The sequence below is a fragment of the Symphalangus syndactylus genome, chromosome 18 (genome assembly GCF_028878055.3).
Source record: "Symphalangus syndactylus isolate Jambi chromosome 18, NHGRI_mSymSyn1-v2.1_pri, whole genome shotgun sequence".
NCBI lineage: Eukaryota > Metazoa > Chordata > Mammalia > Primates > Hylobatidae > Symphalangus > Symphalangus syndactylus.
The window spans coordinates 56,567,196-56,594,184 of record NC_072440.2 but is presented as its reverse complement, the minus strand read 5'-3'; the positions used below and the strand labels follow the sequence as shown (position 1 = coordinate 56,594,184).

The 26,989-nt window shown below is 55.6% G+C and overlaps 2 protein-coding genes across 6 annotated transcripts in view; one reads left to right on the top strand and one right to left on the bottom strand.

The window, feature by feature from the left end:
• Nucleotides 1–1,181, bottom strand: part of ARVCF (ARVCF delta catenin family member) — a 54,701-nt gene extending 53,520 nt beyond the window's left edge. For 2 of the 5 annotated variants that reach the window (XM_055253585.2, XM_055253588.2), the window contains exon 1: nt 807–1,098. In XM_055253585.2, the coding sequence (XP_055109560.2) occupies nt 807–1,094 (288 nt within the window). In that variant the 5' untranslated portion in view covers nt 1,095–1,098. Of the gene's footprint in view, nt 1–806 lie in introns of all 5 variants that reach the window. The other 3 variants (XM_063623341.1, XM_055253586.2, XM_055253587.2) reach the window with 3 other exon arrangements.
• Nucleotides 1,182–1,208: 27 nt separating this feature from the next.
• Nucleotides 1,209–26,989, top strand: part of TANGO2 (transport and golgi organization 2 homolog) — a 49,821-nt gene continuing 24,040 nt past the window's right edge. The window contains 2 exon segments of the mRNA XM_055253645.2: nt 1,209–1,401; nt 21,057–21,151. Coding sequence (XP_055109620.1) covers nt 21,096–21,151 — 56 coding nt within the window. The 5' untranslated portion in view covers nt 1,209–1,401; nt 21,057–21,095.

Genomic DNA, 26,989 nt, shown 5'->3' with positions numbered 1-26,989 from the left:
TAAATATGCCTGGGTGTAGGGAAAGGGAGCTGAAGTCCTTTAGTTCCATTTTAAGTATGTTACATTACACACAGCTAAGAAACGGTGAAATATTGTAAGCAGCCAATATTTAATTATTTAAAAATTAAAATAGGCTGGAGCTGTCAGGCCACCTGCCCAGGGCGACTCCCCAGCAAACCGAGCAGAGGCTCCCTCAGAGCGGAGAAGACGTGTCTCTGCACGGGCCCCAAGGGGGGGCAGGGCGGCGTGGGGAGGGGGACCCAGGCCGGAGGTCCGGGTGGCGTGCCCTCTCTCATCCCCGAGGCGGCAGGAGCAGCGCGGCACGAGGACACCTCCGGGCCGTCGGTGCCCCTGCGCTTCCCGGCGGCGCGTTGCCCCAGGAAAGTTCCCGGCCTGCCGCCCCTCGGGCCGTTGGAAAGTTTCGGTGGCTGCAGGGCCCTGGCAGCTAGGCGCCAAGCGTCGCGCGGGGCGGACACGGCTGCGGGGTAGGGCCGCGCTCAGCTGGAGCGCTCAGTGCAAGGCGCCCGGCCGGGTCGGGTAGGGCCCCGAGGCCGCGCACAAAGAGACCCGCCCCCGCCGGCCCGGGGTCTCGGGCGCAGCAGAGCGCGCGGACAAGACGCGGGTGGGGCGGAGATTGGCTCCGAAGCCCGGCCCAGACCCTCGCCCGGATCTCCACTCCAGGGATAGGACCCTGTCCGGACCGCTGCCCGGAACGCGTCCCATATCTGTAGCCCCGCCCCCAGTCCCGGCTCCGACCCGAGGCCCCAGCCCCGCGTCTCGCACCCCGCCCACTGGCTCAAGCTTACCTGGAGCGCAGCGTGGGCGGCCCCGCAGAGCGGCCTCGGACCCCAGAAGGGCGTCCCTGGGTCCCTTGGCGCGCGGGGAGCGGCGTTCCCAGGGCGCGAGGCGGCGCGGGTCGCAGTCCCCGCGGCCGCAACTAGGACCGGTGCGGGGGCCGCCCCCTCCCTCCAGGCCCAGCGCGCAACCCGAGACCCCGGGCCAGCCCTCCAGCCCTCACACGGCCCGTGCGCAAAGCGGACCCGGCCGGCGACGCGAATCTTCGCCCCGCCCCATCTGACCGTAAATTTTCCCATTGGTCGGAAGACCCGGCGCGGCACGGCAACCGGCGCCGATTGGGCGGATGAGCGGAGATGACGGCTTGCCATTGGGCCTCCGGGATGTCAGTCCCGGCGGATGACCGGCCCCCCTCGCGGAGGGGCCGCGGCCCCGCACCTGCCCGAGCCTCTGCGGCGGCAGTGGCAGGGTACGCGGCACCGCTCCCTCCCAGCCGACTTACGAGAACATCCCCCGACCATCCAGCCCCGAGCAGGGACTGGCAGGGCCGGCGCCCCTTCCCTGGACTCCGGCCGCGTAGCCTCCATCGCCATCCCCAGTTCACAGGTACCCTTCTTCAGCGCCTGCTACTCGCTGTGCGCCGCGCGCCGCGCCCGCCTGTCGGCATCGAATTGTATTCCTCACGCAAACCGCGAGAGAGAGTTCTGCTGCTATCCCCATTTTACAGTTGGGAAACAGCCTCAGAGAGGTTCTCAGTTGCTTGAACACAGTCGTCTGACCCTGGGGCCTGGGGGCTCTCTCACCCTCACCGCCCGTGGGCCCCCGCAGCGGGGAGACGGTGGAGGTAGGAGCTGCAGTATTTCCGAGAGCAGGAAGGGACCCCCTCGGTAAACCAGGGGCTCACCTCCGCCACCAGGCCTGGATGTAGAGACCTCTTGGGCTTGTCCCACCCTGCAGGCCCCCCATGGGGCCGCCCTTTCTTACCTCCTCCTGGCATCCTCACAGCCCCACAGCTCTCCGTCTGGGGAGGCAGAGTTGTGCGTTTATGCCCCCACCCCGTACTACTGTCCCATTTTCTTCACCCTACCTGGAGTCAGGAAGAAACGCTGCTTCGCTGCCTGTTGAGATTCACATAGGTTGCATTTCCTTGCCAGATTGAGAGCACCTGACATGAGTGGGACCATGACCCTCCGCCAGCCCCGCGTAACCTTGTGGTGTGGGGGGGAACCAGCAGGGGCCCTCACAAGCCAGGTAGCTGTCATCCTGTGGAGCAGCACCATGGTGACATTCTGGCTCAGGTGCTGTGTAGCTGAGCGGTCGTTTCCTCCATTTAGGAGTAGACGTAATGAGTCCAGCTGTCCCCAGCCATCTCTCCAAGGCCACTGGACCCTGGTTCTGCTGGAGCCCCTCTTCTCACAGTGACCTCATAGTCCTGCACCACCCCCTCCCCACACTTGCAAGAGGGACTAGACAGACCTCTGTTGAAAGAGCGCAAAAGAGAGAACCATACACCAAAATCTGTGCAAGTGAGACTACCTCTCCCCTCATCACCACCCCTACCACCCATAGGGTTGCAGAGACCTGTCTGCCCTCGGCAGGCAGGATCACTAGCTGAGGTCAGAGGATGTGGGGGCAGCACCAATTCAAACAGGACTCAGGACCGCTGTCCTGCAGTCGGCCCATTAGGCTGCCAGGGGTCAGAAACACAACAAGGCAGGCTGGGCGCAGTGGCTCATGCCTGTAATCCCAGCACTTTGGGAGGCCAAGGCAGGCAAATCACCAGAGGTCAGGAGTTCGAGACCAGCCTGGCCAACATAGCAAAACACCATCTCTACTAAAAGAATACAAAAAAAAGTAGCTGGGCGTGGTGCTAGACGCCCATAGTCCCAGCTACTTGGGAGGCTGAGGCAGGAGATCGCTTGAACCTGGGAGGCGGAGGTTGCGGTGAGCTGAGATTGCACTACTGCACTGCAGCCTAGGAGACAGAGTGAGACTCCATCTCAAAAAAAAAAAAAAAGAAAAAAGAAAAACACAGCAAAGGAGACCACAGGGACCAGTAGCCCAGTGTTCTCCCTCTCTCATCCTCTCACCTAGCTCCATACGGACAGCTGTGGGGCACCCGGGGAAAGCCACAGAGAGAAAATGCTTTCAGCTGGGTGTCAAGAACTTTTCAAGAGTTGGAGCTGTTGAAACCAAAAGAGTGGCCACAGAAGGTAGTGAGCTTCCTATCTGAGTTTGTGTGCAATTAGAGGTTGGATGCCAGTGAGCCTGTTGCAGCCCCAAGATCCCAGGGCTTAGGTGCCCACCCTAGACCCAGTTCATCTGCTGTCGCCTGCTTCCTGGCATCGCATGTCATCCAGACTGGAGTGTCAGTGGTGACAAGGAACATCAGAGTGTCTGCTCTGGCTCTGTCTAGCTGGGAAAAGTATGGCTGGGGGTGGGGTTGGCCCAAGGCCACAAGCTATGACAGAACAGGATGCAAACCACCATCTGACGTGTTACTGCATCCCTCTTTGTGGGCAAAGGGAAGCCTTGGTCAACTCATGTCCAGCTTTGAGGTGCATGGCCTGGTGCTTTGGGGAAGCCCACTCTCCAGCTGCTGCCATGAACCCCAGGGCACAGTCCATCATCCCCAAGCCCCAGATCCCACTTGCCCACCACCACCACCTCTTGCCCCTATAGATTGCATAGGTTTGGCTGCTCAGAGGGAAATCACTGGTACCAGCCCCACATGATCCCACTGTTGAATGGTGGGAGAGACAACCATGTCTGGCTGGGTCTGTGGCCCGCTGGCCGTGAGTCCCTGGGCATCTGGAGTCCTTGTAAAAGGTTCTGTTGGGTTCCAGGAGAAACACAGATAAGACAACAAAAGTGTGGAGCACAACGGGCCCGCATGTAGGTCCAGGTTAGACTCTTGCCTTTGCTGATTACCAGCCAGGCTCTTGCCATCCCTGAGCCCCAGTTTCCTGCAGGGCATCAGGGCACCTAGGTCTTCAACGCAGGTTGAAGCTAATGTGGCCTCTCTTGCTTGCCACCTTTTTTGACTTCAACTGAATGACATAACTGCTCCAAGTCTCAGTGTTTACATCTATAAAGTGGGGTGAAAGAACTGCTGACCCAGACATTGGGTTTAGAGTGCTTTGCACATTATCATTATCCCTAATGTCTTTGTCATCCATGTCATAGTTTTTTGAGTGCTCACTTTGAGGCAGGGCCTAAGCCTCTGGGCTTTGACTCCACCTTTCTGCCACATAGGCCCAGGCACAGCCCAGAGGCCATAGGAGCAGGGGTCCCAGCTAATGCCTCTGTCCTGTTGGGAGGGCCCCAGTCAGTGCCCACCTGCTCACCCTGCACAAGTCAAGCTGGGCCAGCCCCTCGTCACTGGGGCCTGGACCTGGACGTGAGCTCAAAGGCTACACTGGGGGGTGGAAGGGGGGAGGTGGTGGGTGTGCAGGGTATAGTACTCAAATGCCTAGTCCAGGGTCTGGGGGTACATACTGGGAATGGCAGGGACATCAAGGAGGAAAGAGCCGACCTGGAGGCCATAAAGTGAAGGAAGGGATGACCAGGAGGAGGATGGCCAGGTCCAGAGGTGGGGTTGAGTGGACAGGATGGGCAGACCAGGACGCAGTCTGAGGGGGCCGGTCCGGAAGTGAGCATTCCTGTAGCTCTTCTGAGAGAGGCCGCAGGATGAGCAGGTGACAGATGGTGTCCATGAGGGCATGGACTCAGGGGCGGCTGCGACCTCCCAGGGCGTCCTGCAGGGAGCCGCGGAGTCCCCGAAGGCCGCTGGATCAGGAAGCGTTCAGACGCCCGCGCAGCCCCAAGCTTTGGCGCAGCCCCGGGGGCGGGACGCCAGGAGTCTGCAGCCTCCGAGCGACAGCGCGCCCAGCCAACGGGACGCCGGCATGAGGCGCGCCGCCCCGCCCCTCGCTCCGCGGCCCAATGGTGAACGCGCCGGCTTCGGGTCGGGCGGGTACTGGGCTGGCTGCGGTGGCGCGCGGGCGCGGCACCCGGAAGTCGCTGGCGGCGGAGGCGGTGAGTGCGCGGCTCCGGGGCTGGCGGTCTCCTCCGCTCGTGGCCTGGCCGGCCTGGGCTTGGGGGCACCGGGCTCAGGACTCCGGGCTCTGGGCTCTGGGCTCTGGGTGCGTGGACCGGGCCAGACTGCTTGAAGGTGGGTGGGCTGGCCGCACCTCCTCCCCTTGCCTCAGTTTCCCCTTTCTGAGGTATGGTATAGAATCAGGCGGCTGGGTCAGGGGCGACCACGTCGATCTAGGCCGACGAAAATGCCCCGCGCGTTACTGGAAGGCGTTTTTGATAATCCCCGCTGGCACGGGATGCGGGGGACGCTGGCAGGTGGGACCGGATTCGCTGCGGGGAGGCTGAGACTGGCAGGGCTGGGAGCTGCGTGGTCCCTGCAGGGTGGGTGGGCTGCGCGGCCTTGGCCAGCATCAGGGACAGCTCTGGCGCCCAGTCACTCTGTCCCCTACCCGCGGCCTGCTGCGGGCCAGCAGGTGACAGCTAATGTGGGTGTGAGTAGATAGTAAGTGCTGGGTCATCCCCTACCCCTGGATGCGGCCTTCCTGGGGAGGTTTGGGTAGTTAGATCCCCCACCCCCACCTCCAGAGCGTCAGAGGCAGGGGCTGGCAGGGCTGCCCTCAGGGCAGTCCTTTCCCCACCGCTGGGCTTTGTAGCAGCCTGGGCTTTGCCCGTTTTCCTCTAGGGAAGTGGGCACAGAGGGCTGTTTGCTGAGACCCCCACCTTCCCTTCCCCCAGCACCTCTCCTGTGCTCCCTTGGCTTCCTGCTGGGCCACAAGCTTTAGAGTGAACCATCTGCCCTTGGACAAGTCCCTGGGCCTCAGGCCCCCTTACTCTTTAGGAATGTCACATGCCCTGCCCTGGCCAGGCCTGTCTGCACTGGCCAGGCCTGTCGTGTGGCTCTAGACCTGCTGACCACTGTTTTGCTGCCACTCTGGGCACAGTGCCCTCTTCCATGAGGCAGATGTGACAGCAGCTCTAAGGGGGTAGCTGAGTAGCTCTTTGGAAGGCTTTCTCACACTAGCTCATTTGCCTTTGGGCAGCCTTTTGGGGCAAGCATTCATTGATCCAATCCTGCTCACACAAGGAAAACTCAGGCTAAGGGGGAAGATGGTGTTCCCAAGGTCATTCAGAGCCAGGGCCCACTCCCAGTGCCTCTACTACTCCTGGGCCACTCTCTTAGGAGTGTTCCTGCATCTGTGTCCTGTTGGGTGGGCTGGGGGCAGCTGGAGAGGGTGACCATGTTGTTAGATGGGCACAGCAGAGCCTCTGTTCCCACAGATCCTAGTGCTCTGGTGTTCCAGGGTGGGGTGCCCTGGTGCCCCCACCCCCTTGGACCGCTACACAGCTTTGTGTTACTTGCATGTCCTCAGACTACAGGCCCCTCAGACCAAGCCCCTACCTGCTGTGATGTGTGGTGGCCATAGCCCTTCCCTGAGCTAAGGTGACCAGCTGTCAGCTCTTCCTGGGCTGCCCAGCCCCTTGTGCTTCCTTGGTCTTCACTTGTGGGCTGTCATTCTGATTACGTTTTGCAGTGTGTGTAATCACATGCAGTGTCCTGGGAACTTGATTCTGTGCCCGGCTTCTGCACCAGATGGCAAACTTGGAGGGCACCCCGGTGCCCACCCAAGGGTGCTGCTTCTGAAAACACCCATGGAGATATGAGGGGCTTCTCAGGGACCCCAGAAGGGGTCTGGAGAGAAATGGCCCAGGATAGAGAAGCTGGGAAGACTTCTCGAAGTAGGGCCATGCTTGTCATTGACACTCCAGATGCATGAGAAGCAGGGCCCATCCTTTGGTGTCATGTCAGTCAGCACATGGCAGCAGCATGACAGAGCCTGGCCTTTGTTGGCCCCTACCATAGGGCTTGGGCTGTCTTGAAAACAAGCCTGTCCCTACCATAAGGATGGGCTCTGTGAAAACAAGGTCACCCCAGAAGGACTGAGCTGCCTTTTGAGGTTATCACAGCTTTTTCCCCTTTTTCTCTCAACTTCCCTTTTAGACTGCAAAAATAGTTTATGCATGTTTAAAAATAAAAAAGGCCGGCCTCCTTCTCCCAGCGGCTGCTCCCTTGGTGCACTTCCTGACATTTGGGTGTGCATCCATCGAGATCTTGAAGGGCTTGCCTTCACCCTCTTTGCAGGCATGGTAGGAGTGCCCCTTTTTTTTGTTTTTACTAACCACTCAGGCCGCAGGGGCCGCTGCGAGGCTGGTCTGTCCCTGGCTTGTGAGGAAGCTGAGTGTTTCTCCCAGGAGGGCCTGAGGATGGGGCCACCTTGTGTCCAGAGCTTTCTGTCTGCTCACGATGCCTCTTGTTTGTGCTATTCTTTGGAACTGGGAAGAGACAGTGATCCTCTGGTGTGAGGCTGAAGTAATGCCCTGGAAGCATTGTGAAGATCTGAGGAGAGAGTACCACTGTAGAAAGTGTGTCATGATAGGGCGGGCACAGTGGCTCACGCCTGTAATCCCAGCACTTTGAGAGGCCGAGGCAGGTGGATCACGAGGCCAGGAGATCGAGACCATCCTGGCTAACATGGTGAAACCCCGTCTCTACTAAAAATACAAAAAAATTAGCTGGACGTGGTGGTGGCAGGCACCTGTAGTCCCAGCTACTCGGGAGGCGGAGGCGGGAGAATGGTGTGAACCCTGGAGGCAGAGCTTGCAGTGAGCCGGGATCGCGCCACTGCACTCCAGCCTGGGCAACAGAGCAAGACTCCATCTCAAAAAAAAAAAAAAAAGAAAGAAAATGTGTCATAATAAAATGCCATTTGGGCCGGCACGGTGGCTCACACCTATAATCCCAGCACTTCGGGAGGCCGAGGCAGGTGGATCACCTGAGGTCAGGAATTCCAGACCAGCCTGGCCAACATAGTGAAACCCCGTCTCTACTAAAAAAAATACAAAAATTTGCGGGGCATGGTGGCAGGCACCTGTAATCCCAACTACTCGAGAGGCTGAGGCAGGAGAATTGCTTGAACCCAGGAGGCGGACGCTGCAGTGAGCCGAGATCGCACTCCAGCCTGGGCGACGAGAGCAAAACTCCATCTAAAAATAAAAATAAAAATAAAAAATGCCATTTAATAGCCAGAGAGTGTAGATTGGTGAGCTCTTGCTGTGGAGATAGGAGGGAGCAGGGCATTGCAGTGGACTGGAGACTGAGAGGGTTTCCCGACGTCAGGGCTTTCTTCGCCCAGGCCCCATGAACAGCGACACTGTGTTCCCATGTGTGTTTACCTCCTCTGCTGGCAGCCATCGGGAGCCCGTGTCACATGTCTGTGTCTGCCTTGTCCTTTGAAAAGAGCAACTCAAGCTTTCAAGCTCCGCCCCTGGGGGCTGCCACCACTGATGCGGTGGGGATTACAAGGAGTGGGGATTGGGCGCCCAGGTGCGCAGCTCCACAGCACCAGCCCTTGTGGCTATTGAGGCCATTAAATGGGGGCAGCAGACTGTAGGGCTCAGTCGCCCTCTGTTCAGGGACTCACCACGTGCAGCCCCAGTAGGAGCCCGACTTGACAGCTACCCTCCCAAGTGTCTAAGTCCCCTTGGCCCTGTGGTAATAATAGCTTGCCATTCCTCTGTCACCACTGCTTTCTGCTTAGCACACCTCCCCTCTGCCCATGTGCTATGCTTGCCTTTTTGGTTGCCAAAGGGAAGTGGTTCCACCAAAAGCCTGTGTCCCATCCCCTCTGGCCCCCAGGGTCTCCAGGTGTGGTGTTGCTGTGACAGCCCAGCTGCACCCCGTCCTATGCAGAGCTGTCTTGCACCGGGGCTGATTGGGTCTTCTCTTGCTTTCTGTGAACAAGTGACTCTTGGGTTCTTGCCCTTCCTTCCCTCTCTGCCCTGCCCGTAGAAATGTCCCAGCCCCAGCAGGGAAGGAGGGCAGGATCTGTACACTTTCTTTTTTTTTTTGCTTTTTGAGACGGAGTCTTGCTTTGTCACCTCAAAAGGCTGAGGCAGGAGAATCGCTTGAATCCCGGAGGCAGAGGTTGCAGTGAGCTGAGATCGTGCCACTGCAACCTCCGCCTCTCGGGTTCAAGCGATTCTCCTGCCTCAGCCTCCTGAGTAGCTGGGATTACAGGCGTGTATCACCACGCCCTGCTAATTTTTGTATTTTTAGTAGAGACGGGGTTTCGCCATTTTAGCCAGGCTGGTCTTGAACTCCTGACCTCAGGTGATCCACCTGCCTTGGCCTCCCAAAGTGTTCGGATTACAGGCGTGAGCCACTGTGCCTGGCCAGTGCACTTTCTTTTGAGGGTAGACATTACTGTTCCCCGCTGGGAAGCATGCCTACTGGGTGTGCACGCTTTCAGTGTCTGGCGTGACAGATTGTACAAAGTGAACCCAGCCACACAGCTACCATCCATATCATACCACCACCAGCACCCAGACATCTCCCTTGTGTCCCCCAGTGGCTGCCTAGACCAGGTGGCCCTGCCCTGCCTTCTGTCCCCATGGGCAGATGTTGCTTATCTCTGGCCTCTGCATGAAAGACCAAGCAGAGTGCTATCTTCTGGCTGGGACCTCCCTGCTGCCTCGGGAACAGGGGCTTGTTCCTGTTCATCACCATGGAAGGGCACAGGCTGGCTTCCTTTCCAGGTTATGGACTTTCTTACTGTGTCACGTTGTGGACTTGGGCACCTGTAGAGTGCCTGGCATGGTGAGCAGGGGTTGGGGCATGGCATGATCTAGGCAGGATTTGGAAGGTTCTTTGAATAGCCAAGGGAGACAGTCTGGAGGGTGCCCTCCAGACACCTGAGAATGCATTGAAGCTAGGGTGACTACTGCAGCATCAGAGGCCTGGTGACACATGCAAGGCCTCAAGGGGCCCATGTGACTAGGAGTCCAGGGTGTGGCTGAGGTCGGCCAGACTGGATGGCCAGCGGCCACCTGAGGACAATTGGCTGTGCGTTTGGGAAGCATGGGTGGTCCCCACCTCACAGCAGTTGCACAGGCAGACAGCGGGCAGATCCAAGAGCTTCACCAAGGCTGGGCGGCGTGGCTCACACCTATATTCCCAGCATTTTGGGAGGCTGAGGCGGGTGGATCATGAGTTCAGGAGTTCAAGACCAGCCTGACCACCGGGCGCGGGGGCTCACGCTTGTAATCCCAGCAATTTGGGAGGCCAAGGCGGGCGGATCACGAGGTCAGGAGATCGAGACCACGGTGAAACCCTGTCTCTACTAAAAATACAAAAAAATTAGCCGGGCGTGGTGGCAGGCGCCTGTAGTCCTAGCTACTCGGAGAGGCTGAGGCAGGAGAATGGCATGAACCCAGGAGGCGGAGCTTGCAGTGAGCCGAGATTGCGCCACTGCACTCCAGCCTGGGTGACAGAGCGAGACTCCGTCTCAAAAAAAAAAAAAGACCAGCCTGACCAACATGGTGAAAACCTGTCTTTACTAAAAATACAAAAATTAGCCAGGCATGGTGCCACGCGCCTGTAATCCCAGTTACTCCGGAGGCTGAGGCAGGAGAATTGCTTGAACCCAGCAGGCAGAGGTTGTAGTGAGCTGAGATCGTGCCGTTGCACTCCAGCCTGGGCGACATAGCAAGACTTCGTCTCAAAAAAAAAAAAAAAAAAAAAAAAAAGAGCTTCACCACTGTGCAACCATACAAGGTAGATAAGAAAAGGAGTTCTCATTTTGGGACTGGGAGGGCCTTCTTTAGCAGGAGGGGACATGACTGCTGTACAGTAATGATGGGAAAATCCCATGTAATATAAGGCTATTTCTACTAGGCAGCATCGCAGGCAGAGCTGAAAGGCAGGGGATGGCTAGAGAGAAAACAGTTGCAGGCCTGGGACAGGCACATGGTTGCCCACATCACACCAGCTGCACCATGGGTCAGTGAGACAAAGGCCTAGCAGTCAGTACCCATGTTGGTGAATTGTAGGTAAGAACATACAGGAGGTCACAAGTTGCCCAGCCAGTGGGGGATGCCCATAAAACCCTGGTGGGAGCATTTCCTATACCGCATACACCCTGGAGGTGGGTGAGTGGCATCAGGTTCTGGTGCTAGACATTAGCGGGGACTTGGCCAAGTCTGCTTATCTGAAAGCGTCACCTGTGGATGGAGCAATTCCACCTCTTGGGTCTATCCTAGGAATGTCCTCAGCCGCTCTCCCACTGCTGTAAAGAAATACCTGGGACTGGGTCATTTATTAAAAAAAGAGGTTTAATTGGCTCTCGGTTCCGCAAGGTATACAGGAAGCATGATGCTGGCATTTGCTCGGCTTCTGGGGAGGCCTCAGGAAACTTCAATCATGGCAGAAGGCAAAGCGGGAGGCAGCACTTCACACGGCTGGAGCAGGAGGAAGAGAGAGATGGGGGAGGTGCCACACACTTAAAACCAGATCTCGTGAGAACTCTATCACTGTACAGTACCAGGGGGGATGGTGCTAAACCTTCATGAGAATTCTGCCCCCATGATCCAATCGCCTCCCACCAGGTCCCACCTCCAACACTGGGAATTAAATTCAACGTGAGATTTGGTGGGGACACAGATCCAAGCCAAATCAGCCCATGTGCAGAGCATGTGCTAGGGATGGTCACTTGATGGGACTAACACACCAGCCAGAGCTGAGAGGCAGAGCAGCAGGAAAGCTGGGCAGTGGTGAACCCGTGAGGACATGGCTCTGGTGGAGACAGACCTCATGGCCAATCAGGGAGAACAGAGCAATGGGACCCTAGTGTGTTAACCCCACAGCATACATGTGTCTGCTCACACGTGTGTGCAGGCAGGTTAAGAACACTCTGGCGCCACAGGCAGCCCTTGGCTGAGGCTTTTTTTCCTTTTTTTTTGAGACTCAGAGTCTTACCTTGTCACCCAGGCTGGAGTGCAGTGGTGCTATCATAGCTCACTATAGCCTCAAACTCCTGGGCTCAAGCAATCCTTCTGCCTCAGCCTCCTGAGTAGCTGGGACTACAGATGCATGTCACCATGCTCGGCTTATTTTATTTTATTTTATTTTATTTATTTATTTTTTTGAGACGGAGTCTCGCTCTGTTGCCCAGGCTGGAGTGCAGTGGCGCAATCTCGGCTCACTGCAAGCTCCACCTCATGGGTTCACGCCATTCTCCTGCCTCAGCCTCACGAGTAGTTGGGACTACAGGCGCCCGCTACCACGTCCGGCTAATTTTTTGTATTTTTAGTAGAGACGGGATTTCACCGTGTTAGCCAGGATGGTCTCGATCTCCTGACCTTGTGATCCGCCCTCCTTGGCCTCCCAAAGTGCTGGGATTACAGGCGTGAGCCACTGCGCCCGGCCTTATTTTATTATTATTTATTTTATTTTACTTTACTTTTTTGAAACGCAGTCTCGCGCTGTCCCCCAGACTGGAGTGAAGTGGCACAATCTCGGTTCACTGCTCCCTCTGGCTCCTGGGTTCAAGTGATCCTCCTGCCTCAGCCTCCTGAGTAGCTGGAATTACAGGCCTGCGCTACCATGCCTGGCTAATTTTTGTATTTTTAGTAGAGACCGGGTTTCACCGTGTTGGCCAGGCTGGTCTTGAATTCCTGACCTCAAATGATCTGCCTGCCTCAGCCTCCCAAAGTGCAGGGATTACAGCCATGAGCCACTGCACCCGACCTTATTTTATTATATTATTAGTATTATATTGAGACAGAGTCTCCCTCTGTTGCTCTGTTGCTGGAGTGCAGTGACATGATCATAATTCACTGCAGCCTTGATCTTCCAGGCTCAAGCCATCCTCCTACCTCAGCGTCCCAAGTAGTTGGGACCATAGGCATATGCCACTGCGCCTGGCTAATTGTTTTTATTTGCTTTTTGTAGACAGGGACTTGCTGGGTTTCACAGGCTGGCCTTAAACTCCTGGCCTCAAACAATCTTCCTGCCTCGGCCTCCCAAATTGCTGGGATGACAGACATGAGCCCTGCTGGGATGGGGCTTTGGCCTGTTAAATGTCACTGGAAATGTTTCCCCTTAGAATGTGCTCCTGGGTGACCTGAGCAATCGGATTAACAACTGTGGGTCCCACCAGCCTCCAGAGCTGCTAGTCGTGGCAGCAGGAGACTCAGCCTTGGGCTGGGGCACAGAGAGGCTGAATAGAGGGTGAATGAGCAGGCAGCGTATGAGAGGGACCAGCGTTTCTTGGTATTATACAAAAGCTAGTGGAGGTGGTGCTGGTTGGTGTGGGGTGGGCGACTGGCACAGTCAGGTGCCTGATGCCTGTTGGCCTCCTCGGAAGGGGAGGCTGGCAGTAGTGGGTTCTGGGACATGCAGGAGGGTGGCCTGGATTTGCCCTGCAGCACTGAGGTCTGCCTGTTCCCCACTGGGTCCTCCATTTGAGGCCCTGTCAGCATGGCCCTCGTCCCCATTGCTTCTTTTCCCCATGGGCCTCTGCAAGGTCACTGCCCACCCTCCACCCTACCTACCTGCCTGTGTGGTGGGCACTGAGAGCCAGGGAAGCAGATCCTCACTGCCGGGCAGCAGGCCATGTGCACATCCATCAGGGTGCCAGACCTTGTCCCCACACAGCCCTGGCTGGGGTCACTGCCGCTGCTGCTCTCTGCCTGTGGCTCTGGCCCATCTTTGCCCAGGCATTCTGTCTGAGTGGTTTTCTTGTGGTGCCTTTTTAAGATACCGCATGGAGTGAGGTTTGGGGCTTGCCTCAACTGGAGTCTCATTCTTAGAGAGGGAGTTTAGCCCGTTTCCATTTGGCCTTAGAACAGAAGGCCATGTTGGTTCCTCTGAGAAGCCAGGGGAGGAGGCCTAGGCTGGAGAGGGGATTCCAGAGCGGGGTGGCTCTCAGAAGCAGAAGGTGGGCAGAGAGGACAGTGCATGCTGGGAGAGTTCTCAAAAGCATCAGCAGATGGGCCCAGAGTGCCTGGAAAGCTTCCGTCCTTCACAGACGGCACCATGCACTAAGAATAACCCATGCCAAGTCCAGGCTTTCTTCCTGTTTTGCAGAATTACCAGGTTGTTAGGCCAGGGGGACGTATGCTGGGATTCTGGGAAGAATTCCACCCGAACTGGTATTCTTAGAGGACAGGAAGCCCTTGGCTGTGGTGTGAAGAGGGCTCTCTCGTTCCATTCATATCTCATAGATCCTCTGGCCAGGCTCAGGGGTGCTGAGGGACTCTAGGAGTGTGGGGGGGATTTCCTCCCTGAAGAGGCCTGTGCTCTGTCCTTGCTGAGGCTGGTGGCATTTGCAGTCACATGGTGAGCTCACAGTGACTGTCCCCCTCCCACCTCCCTGGCAGGGTTGGCAAAGGCCACACCAAAGTCCCAAGTGATTTGTTCCCAGGCCTCCCTGCACAGAGGCTGTGCATGTCCCCTGGGCATTCACTCTAGCTGTCTGGGCTGCAGGGAGGCAGGATGCCTGGCCCGAATGGAGATGGCACTCTACTGGGGGTAGTAAGTGTTGACCATCACAAAGGCGACCTCTTTCATCACATCTGTGTGAGAGGAGCTGGACTTTCTCAGATATGGATGAGCCTCACGATGCACATCCTTTCGTCCCTTGTGTGTCTACCAAGTCCCTATGTGCTCCGGGAGGCAGTGGTACAGGCCAGCCGCTCCATATGACCAGAGCACCAGTGCCTCACACTCCAGTGCATTTCCTTCCCAGGGTGCGCCAGGACTCTTGTAAAGAGGGCATTCTCATGTAAGCAGTTGCTTTTTTTTTTTTTTTTAATTTTTATTTTTTTGAGATGGAGTTTTACTCTTGTCTCTTAGGCTGGAGTGCAATGCCACGATCTCGGTTCACTGCAACCTCCACCTTGTGGGTTCAAGAGATTCTCCTGCTTCAGCCTCCTCAGTAGCTAAGATTATAGGTGCGCACCACCATGCCTGGCTAATTTTTTTTTTTTTTTTTTTTGAGATGGAGTCTTGCTCTGTTGCCCAGGCTGGAGTGCAGTGGCACGATCTTGGCTCACTACAACCTCCGCCTCCTGGGTTCAAGCAATTCTTCTGTCTCAGCCTCCTGAGTAGCTGGGACTACAGGCGCCTGCCACCATGCCAGGCTAATTTTTGTGTTTTTAATAGAGACAGGGTTTCACCATATTGGCCAGGCTGGTCTCGAACTCCTGACCTCGTGATCCACCCACCTTGGCCTCCCAAAGTGCTAGAATTACAGGTGTGATAATTTTTGTATTTTTAGTAAAGATGGGGTTTCACCATGTTGGCCAGGCTGGCCTCAAACTCCTGACCTCAGGTGATCCAACCGCCTCAGCTTCCCAAAGTGTTGGAATTACAGGCGTGAGCCACTTCGCCCAACCAGCAGTTGCTGTAAAATTTTTTAAAAGGATGTCACTTATACTACCCAGTCATTAAGACTTCCTGAGGCGGAAAGATCACTTCAGCACATGAGTTTGAGAATAGCCTGGGCAACATAGTGAGACCCCACCTCTCCAAAAAAATTTAAAAATTAGGGCCAGGCGTGGTGGCTCATGTCTGTAATCCCAGCACTTTGGGAGGCCAAGGTGGGTGGGTCACGAGATCAGGAGATCGAGACCATCCTGGCCAACATGGTGAAACCCCATCTCTACTAAAAATACAAAAATTAGCTGGGTGTGATGGCGCGCACCTCTAGTCTCAGCTATTTGAGAGGCTGAGGCAAGGGAATCGCTTGAACCTGGGAGGCAGAGGCTGCAGTGAGCTGAGATTGCGCCACTGCACTCCAGCCTGGGTGACAGATCGAGACTCCGTCTCAAAAAAAAAAAATTAGCCGGGTGTGGTGGTATACTTGGGAGGCTGAGGTAGGAGGATGGCTTGAGCCCAGGAGTTCGAGGCTGCAGTGAGCTATGATCACACGACTGCACCGGAGCGACAGAGTGGAGGTGATGTGCTTCCTCCAGTAGCCGTGAGAACAACGCTTCTTTTCTTGTCTTGGCTCAGTAACCTCACCACCATGCCATGTTGCCCTGCTGTGCTGTGCTGGTGTCGTAGGTCGGCGGCAGGACATTTGCCCACCTCACAGGCTCTGCTTTCAGTCTTGGAGTATGGCTCCTCTCGACTGCTGCCCACACAGCCTCCTGTGGTCAGCCTGGGCTACGTATCTGGGCTCTTCCATCCCTGTGGTCCTGGTGAGGCCTGGCCATATGTGCCTGTGTCATGCCAGTTGCTTTCAAGATGATGTTTCTAGTAGGACCACATGTGAGCACAGTGACCACCATGGCCAGGAGGAAGCTGGCTGCCCATCACCAGCTTGCCCAGGGACCTCTTGCACCCTGGCGGGGATCAGCAGATCCTGCTATGGGAGAGCAGAAGGCAGCATGCTGACTTCCAGGAGTGTCCACAGCATGGCTGGGCAGAGCAGAGCTACAAATGAACAGATCCAGTGCCGAGGCCATCCTGGCTCTTTCGGGGGCTGCCAGGCCGTGGGTCAAGGTCCAGCAGGCCCACTTGATCCCAGCATCCCACATGTGCCTGCTCGGGGTGGCCAGCTCACTGCTTCTTCACCCGTAGCCCAATCAGCAGGTGCCCCACCATGAGCCCCTCCAGGCTCACCTTGCCCATCCCCGCCATGTGACCTGGGACTCTTGGTGGGATGAGATCACAGCTGCAGAGCACACAGCACCGGGAGGAGCTCATCAGCATCTTCCCACGTGTGGTGCCCTGGCCCAGCCTCCTTCCAGTTGGGGTTGGACCCGCCCTGGCAGCCGGGTTTTGCGGCGCCTGCCCCACCCGCCCTGTAACCTACTTGCCCAACTGCTATCCCGGTGGCCGTGAGGCCAGGTGACGGGATGGGGGGGCATAAGCATTTTCCGCCTGGAGAGGATGGGCGTGTGGCCATCTGACTGCTTCTGCAAGCCTGGTGGTTGTGTGCAGGCTGCCCTGGTGGTCTTAGCCCCTTGGGGCAGGCGGGGTCCTGTGCAGGATGCAGAGACTGCGTGTGGCTTCCTGCAGATGTTCAGATGCCTCTGGGCTGTGGCCTCTGAGAACCAGAGCAAGGCTGCTGGCTGGACCCCAGACCCTCCTCCCTGCCTCTTCCTCCAGCTGCTCTTTGTGGTCTGGCTTTGGCCGCCTGGGCCTCAAGGCCAACCCTGCATGGCTTTGACCACTCTGGCCTTCTTGGACTGCCAAGGACATGCTGAGAGTTCGTTGGGCTTGGCCCAAGTGCTGAGCCCAGGGCAGGGGTGGGGACAGGCAGGGTGGGGCCTCACCTGGAAAGCCAGGCATGATTCTCCCTGGGACACCAACCCTCCTGTAGAGTTGGCCAACTCGGACACCCTTGAGGGCGAGCTCTGTGTGGCACAAGAGATGCCCTGAGGAGCCCAGCCTCACCTGGTGTGATGGGACCTGTAGAAGTTGTGGGAAGTGGTCCTGGCCGCCCATGTACCCACCTGCCCTGCGCCCAGATCAAGATGTGGTGACCAAAAGGACAAGGACTATATCCATGGCTCCCTCCCAGAGCCTGGCAAGTCAGCAGGCATGAGAGGGTGTTGGAATGCTGTGGTGGGCCTGTGTGGGGGCCTTGTAGGACCTAGGGAACCTGCAGGGCTTGGCTTAGGGAGCACACAGGGGCCCAGGCAAAGGCAAGGTCACAGGTTGGGGGAGGTGAAGCTGGCAGGGGGAGGGGGAGACCTGCTGGCTAGAGCTGGGTTGGGGGCCAGTGGGCAGTGGGCCTGGCTCGAGCAGGGGGTGAGGGATTGGAGAGAAAGGCAGTTCCTGATGGTCCCCTCCCCAGGGGCTGGCTTTCCTCTGGTCCTTCCCTCCCAATGACCGCGTCTTCGTCGAGGCCACAGCCCTTGGCTCTGCGCCCACGCCTCCAGTGCCAGGCTGTCCGGAGATCTGTTGATGGCCTTCCCTTGGACCATATAGCCCTCCCTGCCACAGGTGCCTGGAGGGCTGGTCTGCTGCCCCTGCACCCTGGCCAGCTAGGATGGTGGGGTCCTGCAGCTGAACTGGGGGTGCCTTTCTGTCTGTCCTATGTATATCAGTGGCCAGAACTGTCCTCATCCATGGCTTTGCCAGCAGCTAGGCGTGCAGCCCAGGGAGGGCTGAGGTTGGCTGAAGTTGAGACCAACGGCCTTCTCTAACACCCCAGAGAGGCATGTCCCTGGTGAGCAGGCCTTGGGCAGCCCTGGGCTCCAGGCCAGTGGGATTCCAGTAGAGACCAGCTGGCAGGGCTTCTCCAGTGACTACAGCCAGGGGTTCTCATGTGCAGGAAAGACCAGCGCCTCCAGAGTGAAGGGACTTGTGTCTTCTGGCCACATGGTGAGTGCTGGGCCCACCCCATCAGTGGCACCTAGCAGGTGGACACCTCGGTGCACCCCCAAAGCCCAGCGTGCTCCCCATCTTCCTGCACTTCATTCAGGATGGTACTGCATCATCAGCTGCACCTGATCTGCTCTTAAACCCACAGCTGAGCTTTAATGTGCAGTCACTGAAGCTTTCATTTCTAAAATAGCTTCCTAAGAGTTCTTTTGGCCAGGCATGGTGGCTCATGCCTATAATCCTAACACTTTGGGAGGCCGAGGTGGGTGGATCACCTGAGGTCAGGAGTTGGAGACCAGCCTGACCAGCATGGAGAAACCCCGTCTCTACTAAAAATACAAAATTAGCTGGGCGTGGTGGCGCATGCCTGTAATCCCAGCTACTCGGGAGGCTGAGGCAGGAGAATCGCTTGAACTTGGGAGGCGGGGGTTGTGGTGAGCCGAGATTATGCCAGCCAGCCTGGGCAACAAGAGCAAAAAAAAAAAAACGAGTTCCTTTTGCTGCTTTGTAAACCAGTTTGCTCTTCATCACTTCGTTTTCCCTGCAGACATTTCTGAGCTGTCTGTTTTCTTTCTGCCATCAGAGCATGGTTGGTTGATGACGCATGTACGGTTATCTTTCTGCTGGTTCTCGCTCATGTTGCTTCTTTCATTATGTGGTTCTTTCTGACTATATACTGCTTCTGGTCTTTGAAAAATGATTTTGAGACTTCTTTGAAGTATAGGATGAAGGTATATTTCTCTAGAGAGAACTTCAGGCACAGGGGCACTACGAGTGCTGGAGCCCCTTAAAACTGTGCTTGGCTTGCGGGTCCTTGTACCCCCAGTGTGGACCTGGACGACTGGCTGTGCCACAGCTTCTCAGGAACTTTCCCTCACTTTTGTGCAATGTCCCCATGACCCCTGGGGGTGGCTGTGGCTGTAGTTCATCTCTCCCTGAGCATTGCTCTTTGGAGTCCCAGTCTAACTTAGGGGAGAGTCTTCTGTTAGGTTCTCCATCCTGTGGGGGTGACTGGACCTTGTCTTCTGTCTCCTTCGCCCCCGAGGCCACCAGAGCATGAGCCCCAATGTGTTCAGTGGGCAAACGCTCTCAGGCAGGATTGGCCACTGTGTTCTGCTGTCTTCTGTGGGCCACGCTCTCCAAAGTGTTGGCCAAATGCTGCATGAGCTCATCAGCTCCTGGCAATTTTTAAGATGTTTTCATATTTTATCGAGCATCTTGAGTTGTTTTTACCAAAAGGATTGGCCCTAGTAGCCAGCCCACCCTCGGATGATGGCCCCCTGTGGGCGCTTCCAGGGCATCCGGCAAGGGGACCCGACCCACTTCCAGCCCCCCAGTCTGCTTCCCACAGGGCCCCCTTATAACGACACACCCTTCAGCTTCCCATCCTATGCAGAGTGGTGGCCAGCAGACCATCTCAAATGGCTGCCCATCCCCCCCACCCAGTGGATGTGCACGTGGCGCTCATTGCTATCCCAACACTTCAACTGCACAGCCACCAGCTCCTCACTGGAGCAGATGGTCCCCAGTGGCCATCCCTGACGCCCGTGTCTGTGGAGGTACATACACTGAGCCCTCTTCACCTCCGTCCCCACTCATTAGACTTTTCTCAGAGGAATCTTTTTGGGTCTCTTCAGTATTTGAACAGCTTCTTAGCTGTCCCATGTCCCAGCTGTGAGTACTGGCTCTGCCCTGGAGCCATGTCACTAAATCATTGCACATGTGCACATTTCAGGGAACTTGGGTGTCACCCTTGGGTGGCTTCGGAGTCTAATCTCCATTCTGCACTCATTTGCATTGTGGAAAACTGCCTGCTCTGGGCCCCAGAGGTCCCTGGGTGGGGACGAGGTGTATGCTAAGTGTGCAGTCACCTAGCGTGTCCCTGGCACGTGTCCATGCCAGCTGCTGTGGTTGTGTGGGGCCCTCGGGTCCTGTGGGATGGCGAGTGTGTGTGCTGAGCGGGGCCTGTAGGGCGTGCATCCCAGGTGAGTGGGCCATGCTGTCCTGCCTGGCAGGATGGAGGCGGAGGCAGGGCTGCCTCCACTGGTGGCGTGTAGGGTAGGGTTGGTGCTTTTGCAGGGGAGGAGATGTGCATGTGGGGGACGGTCTTGAAGGAAAAATGTATACAGTGGTCTATTTCCAAGACAAAGTGTCTTAAATTGGCTTAGGTCAGCAAACTACAGAAGAAGTAGTATATACTAGGCCCCTGTTTGGATAGCTGATGCGTGCTTGTCAGCCTCCTCTTTCCCCCCACTTAGTTGCCTTCACCCGAACCAAAGAAGTTTAGTCTAAGCTAAAAGTTTACTAGCCTGCGAAATAGCTCGTTTTGTCTGTTCTTATCAGCCTGCCTGCTACTTAGGTCGTAAGTTAAATACTTAAAAAGTCCCTGAGCTAACTAGAACTGCAATGCATTGTGGGCTGCAACAAAATACAGCAAGACAACCCCCCCAAAAAAAACACCTGAAGCCCCTACCCAACAATTAATAGGCGATGTCCAGGAAAATTGTGACCCCATAGTACTTGGCCTATGAGGAACTGGGGGAGGGACCTGCGCACTAGGGGATAAATTGCTTGTCAAAACTGTGCTGGGTGTGCCTGTCTGACACCTGATCTTGCAAGACTGTCATTAAAAGTCTTACTTTCGCTGTTCTCTGGGTCTCTGAGTTCATTCTTTAGATTTGGATGGGTAAGTCTGTTTCTCACAGTGTGGCTCCTGCCCTCACTTCTGCTGCCCACCCTGCGGCCCCCTCAGCACCCCAGCTCAGTGTATCCGGGCCTTAAGACTACCATGGTGCTAATGGGATGCTTTTGTTCAGGGCTGGTGTTGCAGGTGGTGGAGAGACAGTCTGGCCAGTGCCGATGAGTGCGTGGGTTTGGGAGGTGTTTGTGTGGCGATGGCCAGGAGTGTGGTGTCCAGTTCCCCCACACCCAGCAAACGGTACAGGCACCACAGAGGTGGCTCTGTCTGTTCTGGCCTGTTGCAGGTTCGGAGGGCAGCCCTGAGTGTCTGCCATCCACTCAACTCAGTGTTTTCCTTTTCCCGCAGACCTTGCGACCTGTGTCAGCAGAGCCGCCCTGCACCACCATGTGCATCATCTTCTTTAAGTTTGATCCTCGCCCTGTTTCCAAAAACGCATACAGGTAACCCCCTCGCTGTGCGACTGCTGCACCCTTCAGGGTCCCGGGTGCCCAGCCAGTTCTCATGCCACCCGAGCTGCTGTGTGCAGGAAGGTGTGTAGGCCAGGCCAGGGCTGCACAGGCCTGGCACTGCCATCCAGGACAGGGTCACTCAGTGTGGGATGCTGTCAGAATGCCTCTCAGGGTGGGGACTCCAGTCAATATACAAAGACGTGAAGACTCAGTCACAGAAGGCAGCTATAGGTAGGACAGAGGAGTGACATGGGTCCAGGCGGGCTGCAGTTCTATGGGCTTTGAGGAGGGTCAGGCGGCAGAACTGGGACAACGGTGTCAGTGAGTGAGAGCCAGCTTGGGCTGGCGGGTCGCAGCTGCTGGTGAGTAGTCGAAGTGGCAGCCAGGCTAGGGGTCTGTGTGTTGGTCCTGAGCTGAAGAAAAAGAACCTGGGGAAGAGGGGATGCTGAGGACCAGCCAAAGAGTCAGGAAACCGAGGCCAGAAGCCACCCCTGACCCTGGACTCAGGACGGCCACACCTCCATTCCCCAGGACACCCCAGCATTTATCCACATGGAGAACGAGGCAGAGATGTCACCCACATCCAAAATGAAACTTGTAACCACTGTCTAATGCCACTGCTTGGGAAGTTTTCATCATTTTAAAATCTGTACCAGAAATGATTTGAACCATTTCAAGAGAGTCTCAGATTTGAGTCACTGCAAAGTTGCATAGACACCGTGCTGCTTGACTTCAAGGCTGAGTGAAGTCATTTCAGGCCAAGGAATCAGGAAGGAAGGGTGTCTGGTGTTTTCCCTTTTGCAGTTGAGTGAGTGGCAGGGCCAGGCCAGGGTCCAAGCAGCAGACAGCATGCTGCAGGGAAGGTGGAAGAAATGTTAAGAAAGAACTATTGACTGCTACAGAGACTGGAGTAGTGTTGGGCTGGCTAGTGAGAGAACAGAACTCTAAAGAATGTAGGGGCCGGCCGGGCACGGTGGCTCACGCCTGTAATCCCAGCACTTTGGGAGGCCAAGGTGGGCGGATCACAAGGTCAGGAGATCCCGACCATCCTGGCTAACACGTCTCTACTAAAAACACACAAAAAAACTAGCTGGGCATGGTGTCGGGCGCCTGTAGTCCCAGCTACTTGGGAGGCTGAGGCAAGAGAATGGCATGAACCTGGGAGGCAGAGCTTGCAGTGAGCCGAGATTGCACCACTGCACTCCAGCATGGGCAACAGAGCGAGACTGCATCTCAAGAAAAAAAAAAAAAAAAAAGATTAAGGTAAAATAAGGTCATGTGGGTAGGCCCTAATCAATATGATGGGTGACTCAGATACGCACAGGGGAAGCTGGTGTGTATACAGAGATAGAAGCAGTTGTCTGCATACCGAGAAGACCCTCAAAAAGAGCCAGCCCTGCTGACGCCTTGATCTTCGATCTCCAGCATCCAATGCCATGAGACAATAGTGTCTGTTGTTGCAGCCGCCTGGTCTGTGGTGCATAGTTACGGCAGCCCCAGAAAACTAGCACGCTGAGGAGAGCCGGCCAGCTCTGTATGTATTTCAGGGCTGCCTCCTGCAGGCTGGTGAAGAGACTCAACCCACCCTGAGTGCTCCCATCTCTGGGAAGGAAGCTTGATGGCCGGCCTGCGGGTGCTGGTCAGTGCCACCCAGCCTCCTGGGTGGAGAGGAGGAGGGTTAACATGGGCCCCTCTTGCTTTCATTCAGAACCTGTGTGTTGCTGCCAGGACCTGTCCTGCGGGTCCTGCCATTCCAGTTGGCCTCAGGATTTCTCTGGACTATTTTCCGAAGCCCTAAGCCAAAGAAGAAATGTGCCACCTCTGGGTGACTGAGCAAATGTGCGCTGTGTTTTCCTCACTTCATGGGAGGGTGTGAGACACTTCTGGTGGCTGCTTCTGCTCTGGCTGTGGGGTGTCCAGCCAGGGGAAGGGCACGCTGCAGGCTGGGAGCACAGGCGCTTCTATGGAGCCCCTGACAGCACCTCTGCAGCACTTTGGGAGGCCTCGTACAGGTACCCAGCTAGGCTGGGCTGGACTCCTCACCTGTGGACTGGGGTAAAAAGTAGGGTGCTTTAGGCCACTATGTTTTTATTATTATTATTATTATTATTATTATTATTTTAGAGACAGGATCTTGTCTGTTGCCCAGGCTGGAGTACAGTGCTGTGATCATAGCTTACTGCAGTCTCAAACTCCCCGGCTCAAGCGATCCTCCCACTTCAGCATGCCTAAGTAACTGGGACTACACCATGCCTGGCTAATTTTTTTTTTGGTAGAGACAAGGTCTCACTATGTTGTCCAGGGTGGTCTCGAAATCCTGGGCCCAAGTGATCTTCCTGCCTCAGCCTCCCAAAATGCTGGGATTACAGGCGTGAGCCACCATGCCCAACCTCGGCCACTGTATTTGGTAATTTGATACCCATCACAGAAAACCAAGACCCTGCAGCAAGATAACACGGTCACTTCATGATGTCACCCTATCTCTTTCAAAACTGCCTGTTTACAGCTTTACAGCCGGGTGCGGTGGCTCATGCCTGTAATCCCAGTACTTTGGGAGGCCGAGGTGGGTGGATCACTTGAAGTCAGGAGTTCGAGACCAGCCTGGCCAACATGGTGAAACCCCGTCTCTACTAAAAATACAAAAATTAGCCTGGCATGGTGGCGCACACCTGTAATCCCAGCTATTAGGGAGGCTAAGGCAGGAGAATTGCTTGAGCCTGGGAGGCAGAGGTTGCAGTGAACTGAGATAGTGCCACTGCACTCCAGCCTGGGTGACAGAGTGAGAGTCCATCTCAAAAAAAAAAAAAAAAAAAAAAAACCTGCCTGTTTATAGCCCCATGCAATGCCACTTGCTGGCTTCAGCCTAGAGTGGCTGCAGGACAAGCTGTTACTCCATGGGGCAGCTTCCATGGGGTCACCACTGAGGGTTTGATCACTGGATCTCAGGCCAGAGTACCTCCTATCTGTCACCAAACTGTCCCCCAGACAGTGCACACACTCACCCCCCGACAGAACACATTCATCCCCTGAGATGATGCACATACCCCCCAGACAGTGCACACACTCACCCCCCGACAGAACACATTCATCCCCTGAGATGATGCACATGCCCCCCAGACAGTGCACACACTCACCCCCCGACAGAACACATTCATCCCCTGAGATGATGCACATACCCCCAGACAGTGCACACACTCACCCTGCCTAGCAGCGAGGGTGTCAGGTGGTGATGGATAATTAGTGGTTTCAGTTATTGGAACAAAATAAAGCCGAGGTGACTTGCCATTCTCAGGGACCTTGCTGTGGTGAGTGCATCCCTGTCTCTCTGGACATGGGGCACAGATAGGCTTCTATCCATGTGCAGCCCCACCAGTGATGACTGAGAGAGCTACTTCCTCCTCCCTTTGGAGCTTGATCTGGGTGCTCAGCATGCTGGCTCATCCCTGAATTACGTATTCAATGAAATCCCTGGCAAACCACCAGCAATTCCGCTAAACAGTGACTGCTGGGACAAAAATAACCTGGCAATTAATGTTCCTGAGTTATTAGGCAAACATATATAATTGCTCCTTGTTTAAAAACAGACAGCTGAACATCTTAGGACAAAAGTCCATGCCCAGTCAGCTTTTCTTCTTGCTTTTCTCCCCTTTATTTTCCCTTTGTAAGAGCATTATGTCAGAATCAGCACCTGAAGCCAACAGCCCCAGCCTGGTTTGGGGTTGGACTGGGATGAGGTGTCCCTGGCTCCCCCAACCCCTGTTCACCTGCAGGGCTCTGGGACGTGGAAGCAGAGGAGGAAGGTATTTAAGAGAGAATGCTGAGCAGAACCACATGGAGCTTGACGCCACCCATAAGGTGGAGGAGCTCTCATCCCAGACCCTGGCACGTCCCCATCATAGCACTCAGGGACTGCAGTGTTCCCCCTTCTCCTGCCCGCTGGCCAGGACACAACCAATGGGCACCTTCTACAGGACTGGCCCATCCAGGTCTGGGGCAAGTGCACTGCCTTCTACTAGCACTGTCCAGCCCAGGGAAGGTGGGCTCTGCTGCCATCCCTGCTGCAGAGGTTGCGGGGCACTTCTGCCCAGAAGGGACATGGAGACTTGGGCTGGGTCTGGGTTGAAACATGGCAGTTAGAGGTACAAAGGCTGAGGCTCATCAGGGACAGAGACCACCTCCCCCTACCCCAGGCAGCACATCCCCGAGATCTGGTGCAGCCCTGGGGCCAGCTGGGCGTCCGAGCAGGCTGAATGGGGCACCCTGGAGGTGGTGAGGCTTCCATAGCAGACCTCAAGGGCTCTAGGGCATGGCACAGTCCCTGGCAACGACCAAAAGCATTTCCCCAGTTCTGCGGGCAAGAAGCTTCAGGGGCAGGCTCTGAGTGGGGGGCACACATGTGCACACAGGCGTGAATGCCTCCAAGGGCATGAGTGGTGGGTGCGAGCACCACATTCTTTTTGGTTTGAAATGGAGTCTCGCTCTGTTGCCCAGGCTGGAGTGCAGTGGCACGATCTCAGCTCACTGCAACCTCCGCCTCCTGGGTTCAAGCAATTCTCTACCTCAACCTCCTGAGCAGCTGGGATTACAGGTGCCCGCCACCACACCTGGCTAATTTTTTGTATTTTTAGTAGAGACGGGGTTTTACCGTGTTAGCCGGGATGGTCTCGATCTCTTGACCTCGTGATCCTCCCACCTTGGCCTCCCAAAGTGCTGGGATTACAGGCATGAGCCACCACACCCAACTATGAGCACCACTTTCACTCCCAATTTTATGAATGTCTGTTATTTCACATTTAACCAGGAGCAAATGTTGTTTTATGAAATTGATGTGCAATGATCAATATGGAAATTATTTTTAAACACTCGTCAGGATCTCACCACTGCAACTTGGTTTCAGACTCACAGTGTGATGGCAGGACAGCCGAGCTCTGCTCCTTGGAGCTGCCTCTCTGGCACAAGTGCTCAAGGGGTCTTCAGCCATCACTTTTTTTTTTTTTTTTTTTTTTTTTAGAGACAGGGCTTCTCTGTTCCCCAGGTTGGAGTGCAATGGTGCAGTCACAGCTCACTGCAGCCTCAAATTCCTGGGCTCAAATGATCCTGCTGCCTCAGCCTCCCAAGTAGTTGGGAATACAGGCATGCACCACCACACCTGACTAATTTTTGTATTTTTTTTTTGTAGATATGGGGTCTTACTTTCTTGCCCAAGCTGGTCTCAAAACTCCTAGGCTCAAGTGATCCTCCCACTTTGGCCTCCCAAACTGCTGGGATTACAGGTGTCATCCACTGTGCCTGGCCCAGCCATCACTTCTTAGACCCTCAGGTCTAATGGACATTGCAGGAACTGACCCCTTCCACTCAGTCACCACTATGTCCTTATTTGTTTTCTTCTAATGTCCAAGCTGGGACTTGAAAGTCAGTTTTCTTTCCTCAAGACCAGGGCTCTTAAAGTTTAGATGTCTCTCCTAATTGCAAAAGAAATATTTATTTGATTAGGCTTGGTGTGGTGGCTCACACCTGTAATCCCAGTACTTGGGGAGGCTGAGGAAGGTAGATCATTTGAGGTCAGGAGTTCAAGACCAGCTTGGCCAACATGGTGAAACCCCATCTCTACTAAAAATACAAAAAATTAGCTGGGTGTGGTGGCGGGTGCCTTTAATCCCAGCTACTCAGGAGGCTGAGGCGGGAGAATAGCTTGAATCTGGGAGGCGGGAGTTGCAGTGAGCCGATATCATGCCACTGCACTCTAGCCTGGGTGACACAGAGAGACTCCATTTCAAAAAATAAAAATAAATAAAAATGGAAATATTTGTTTGATTCATAATGCAAAAA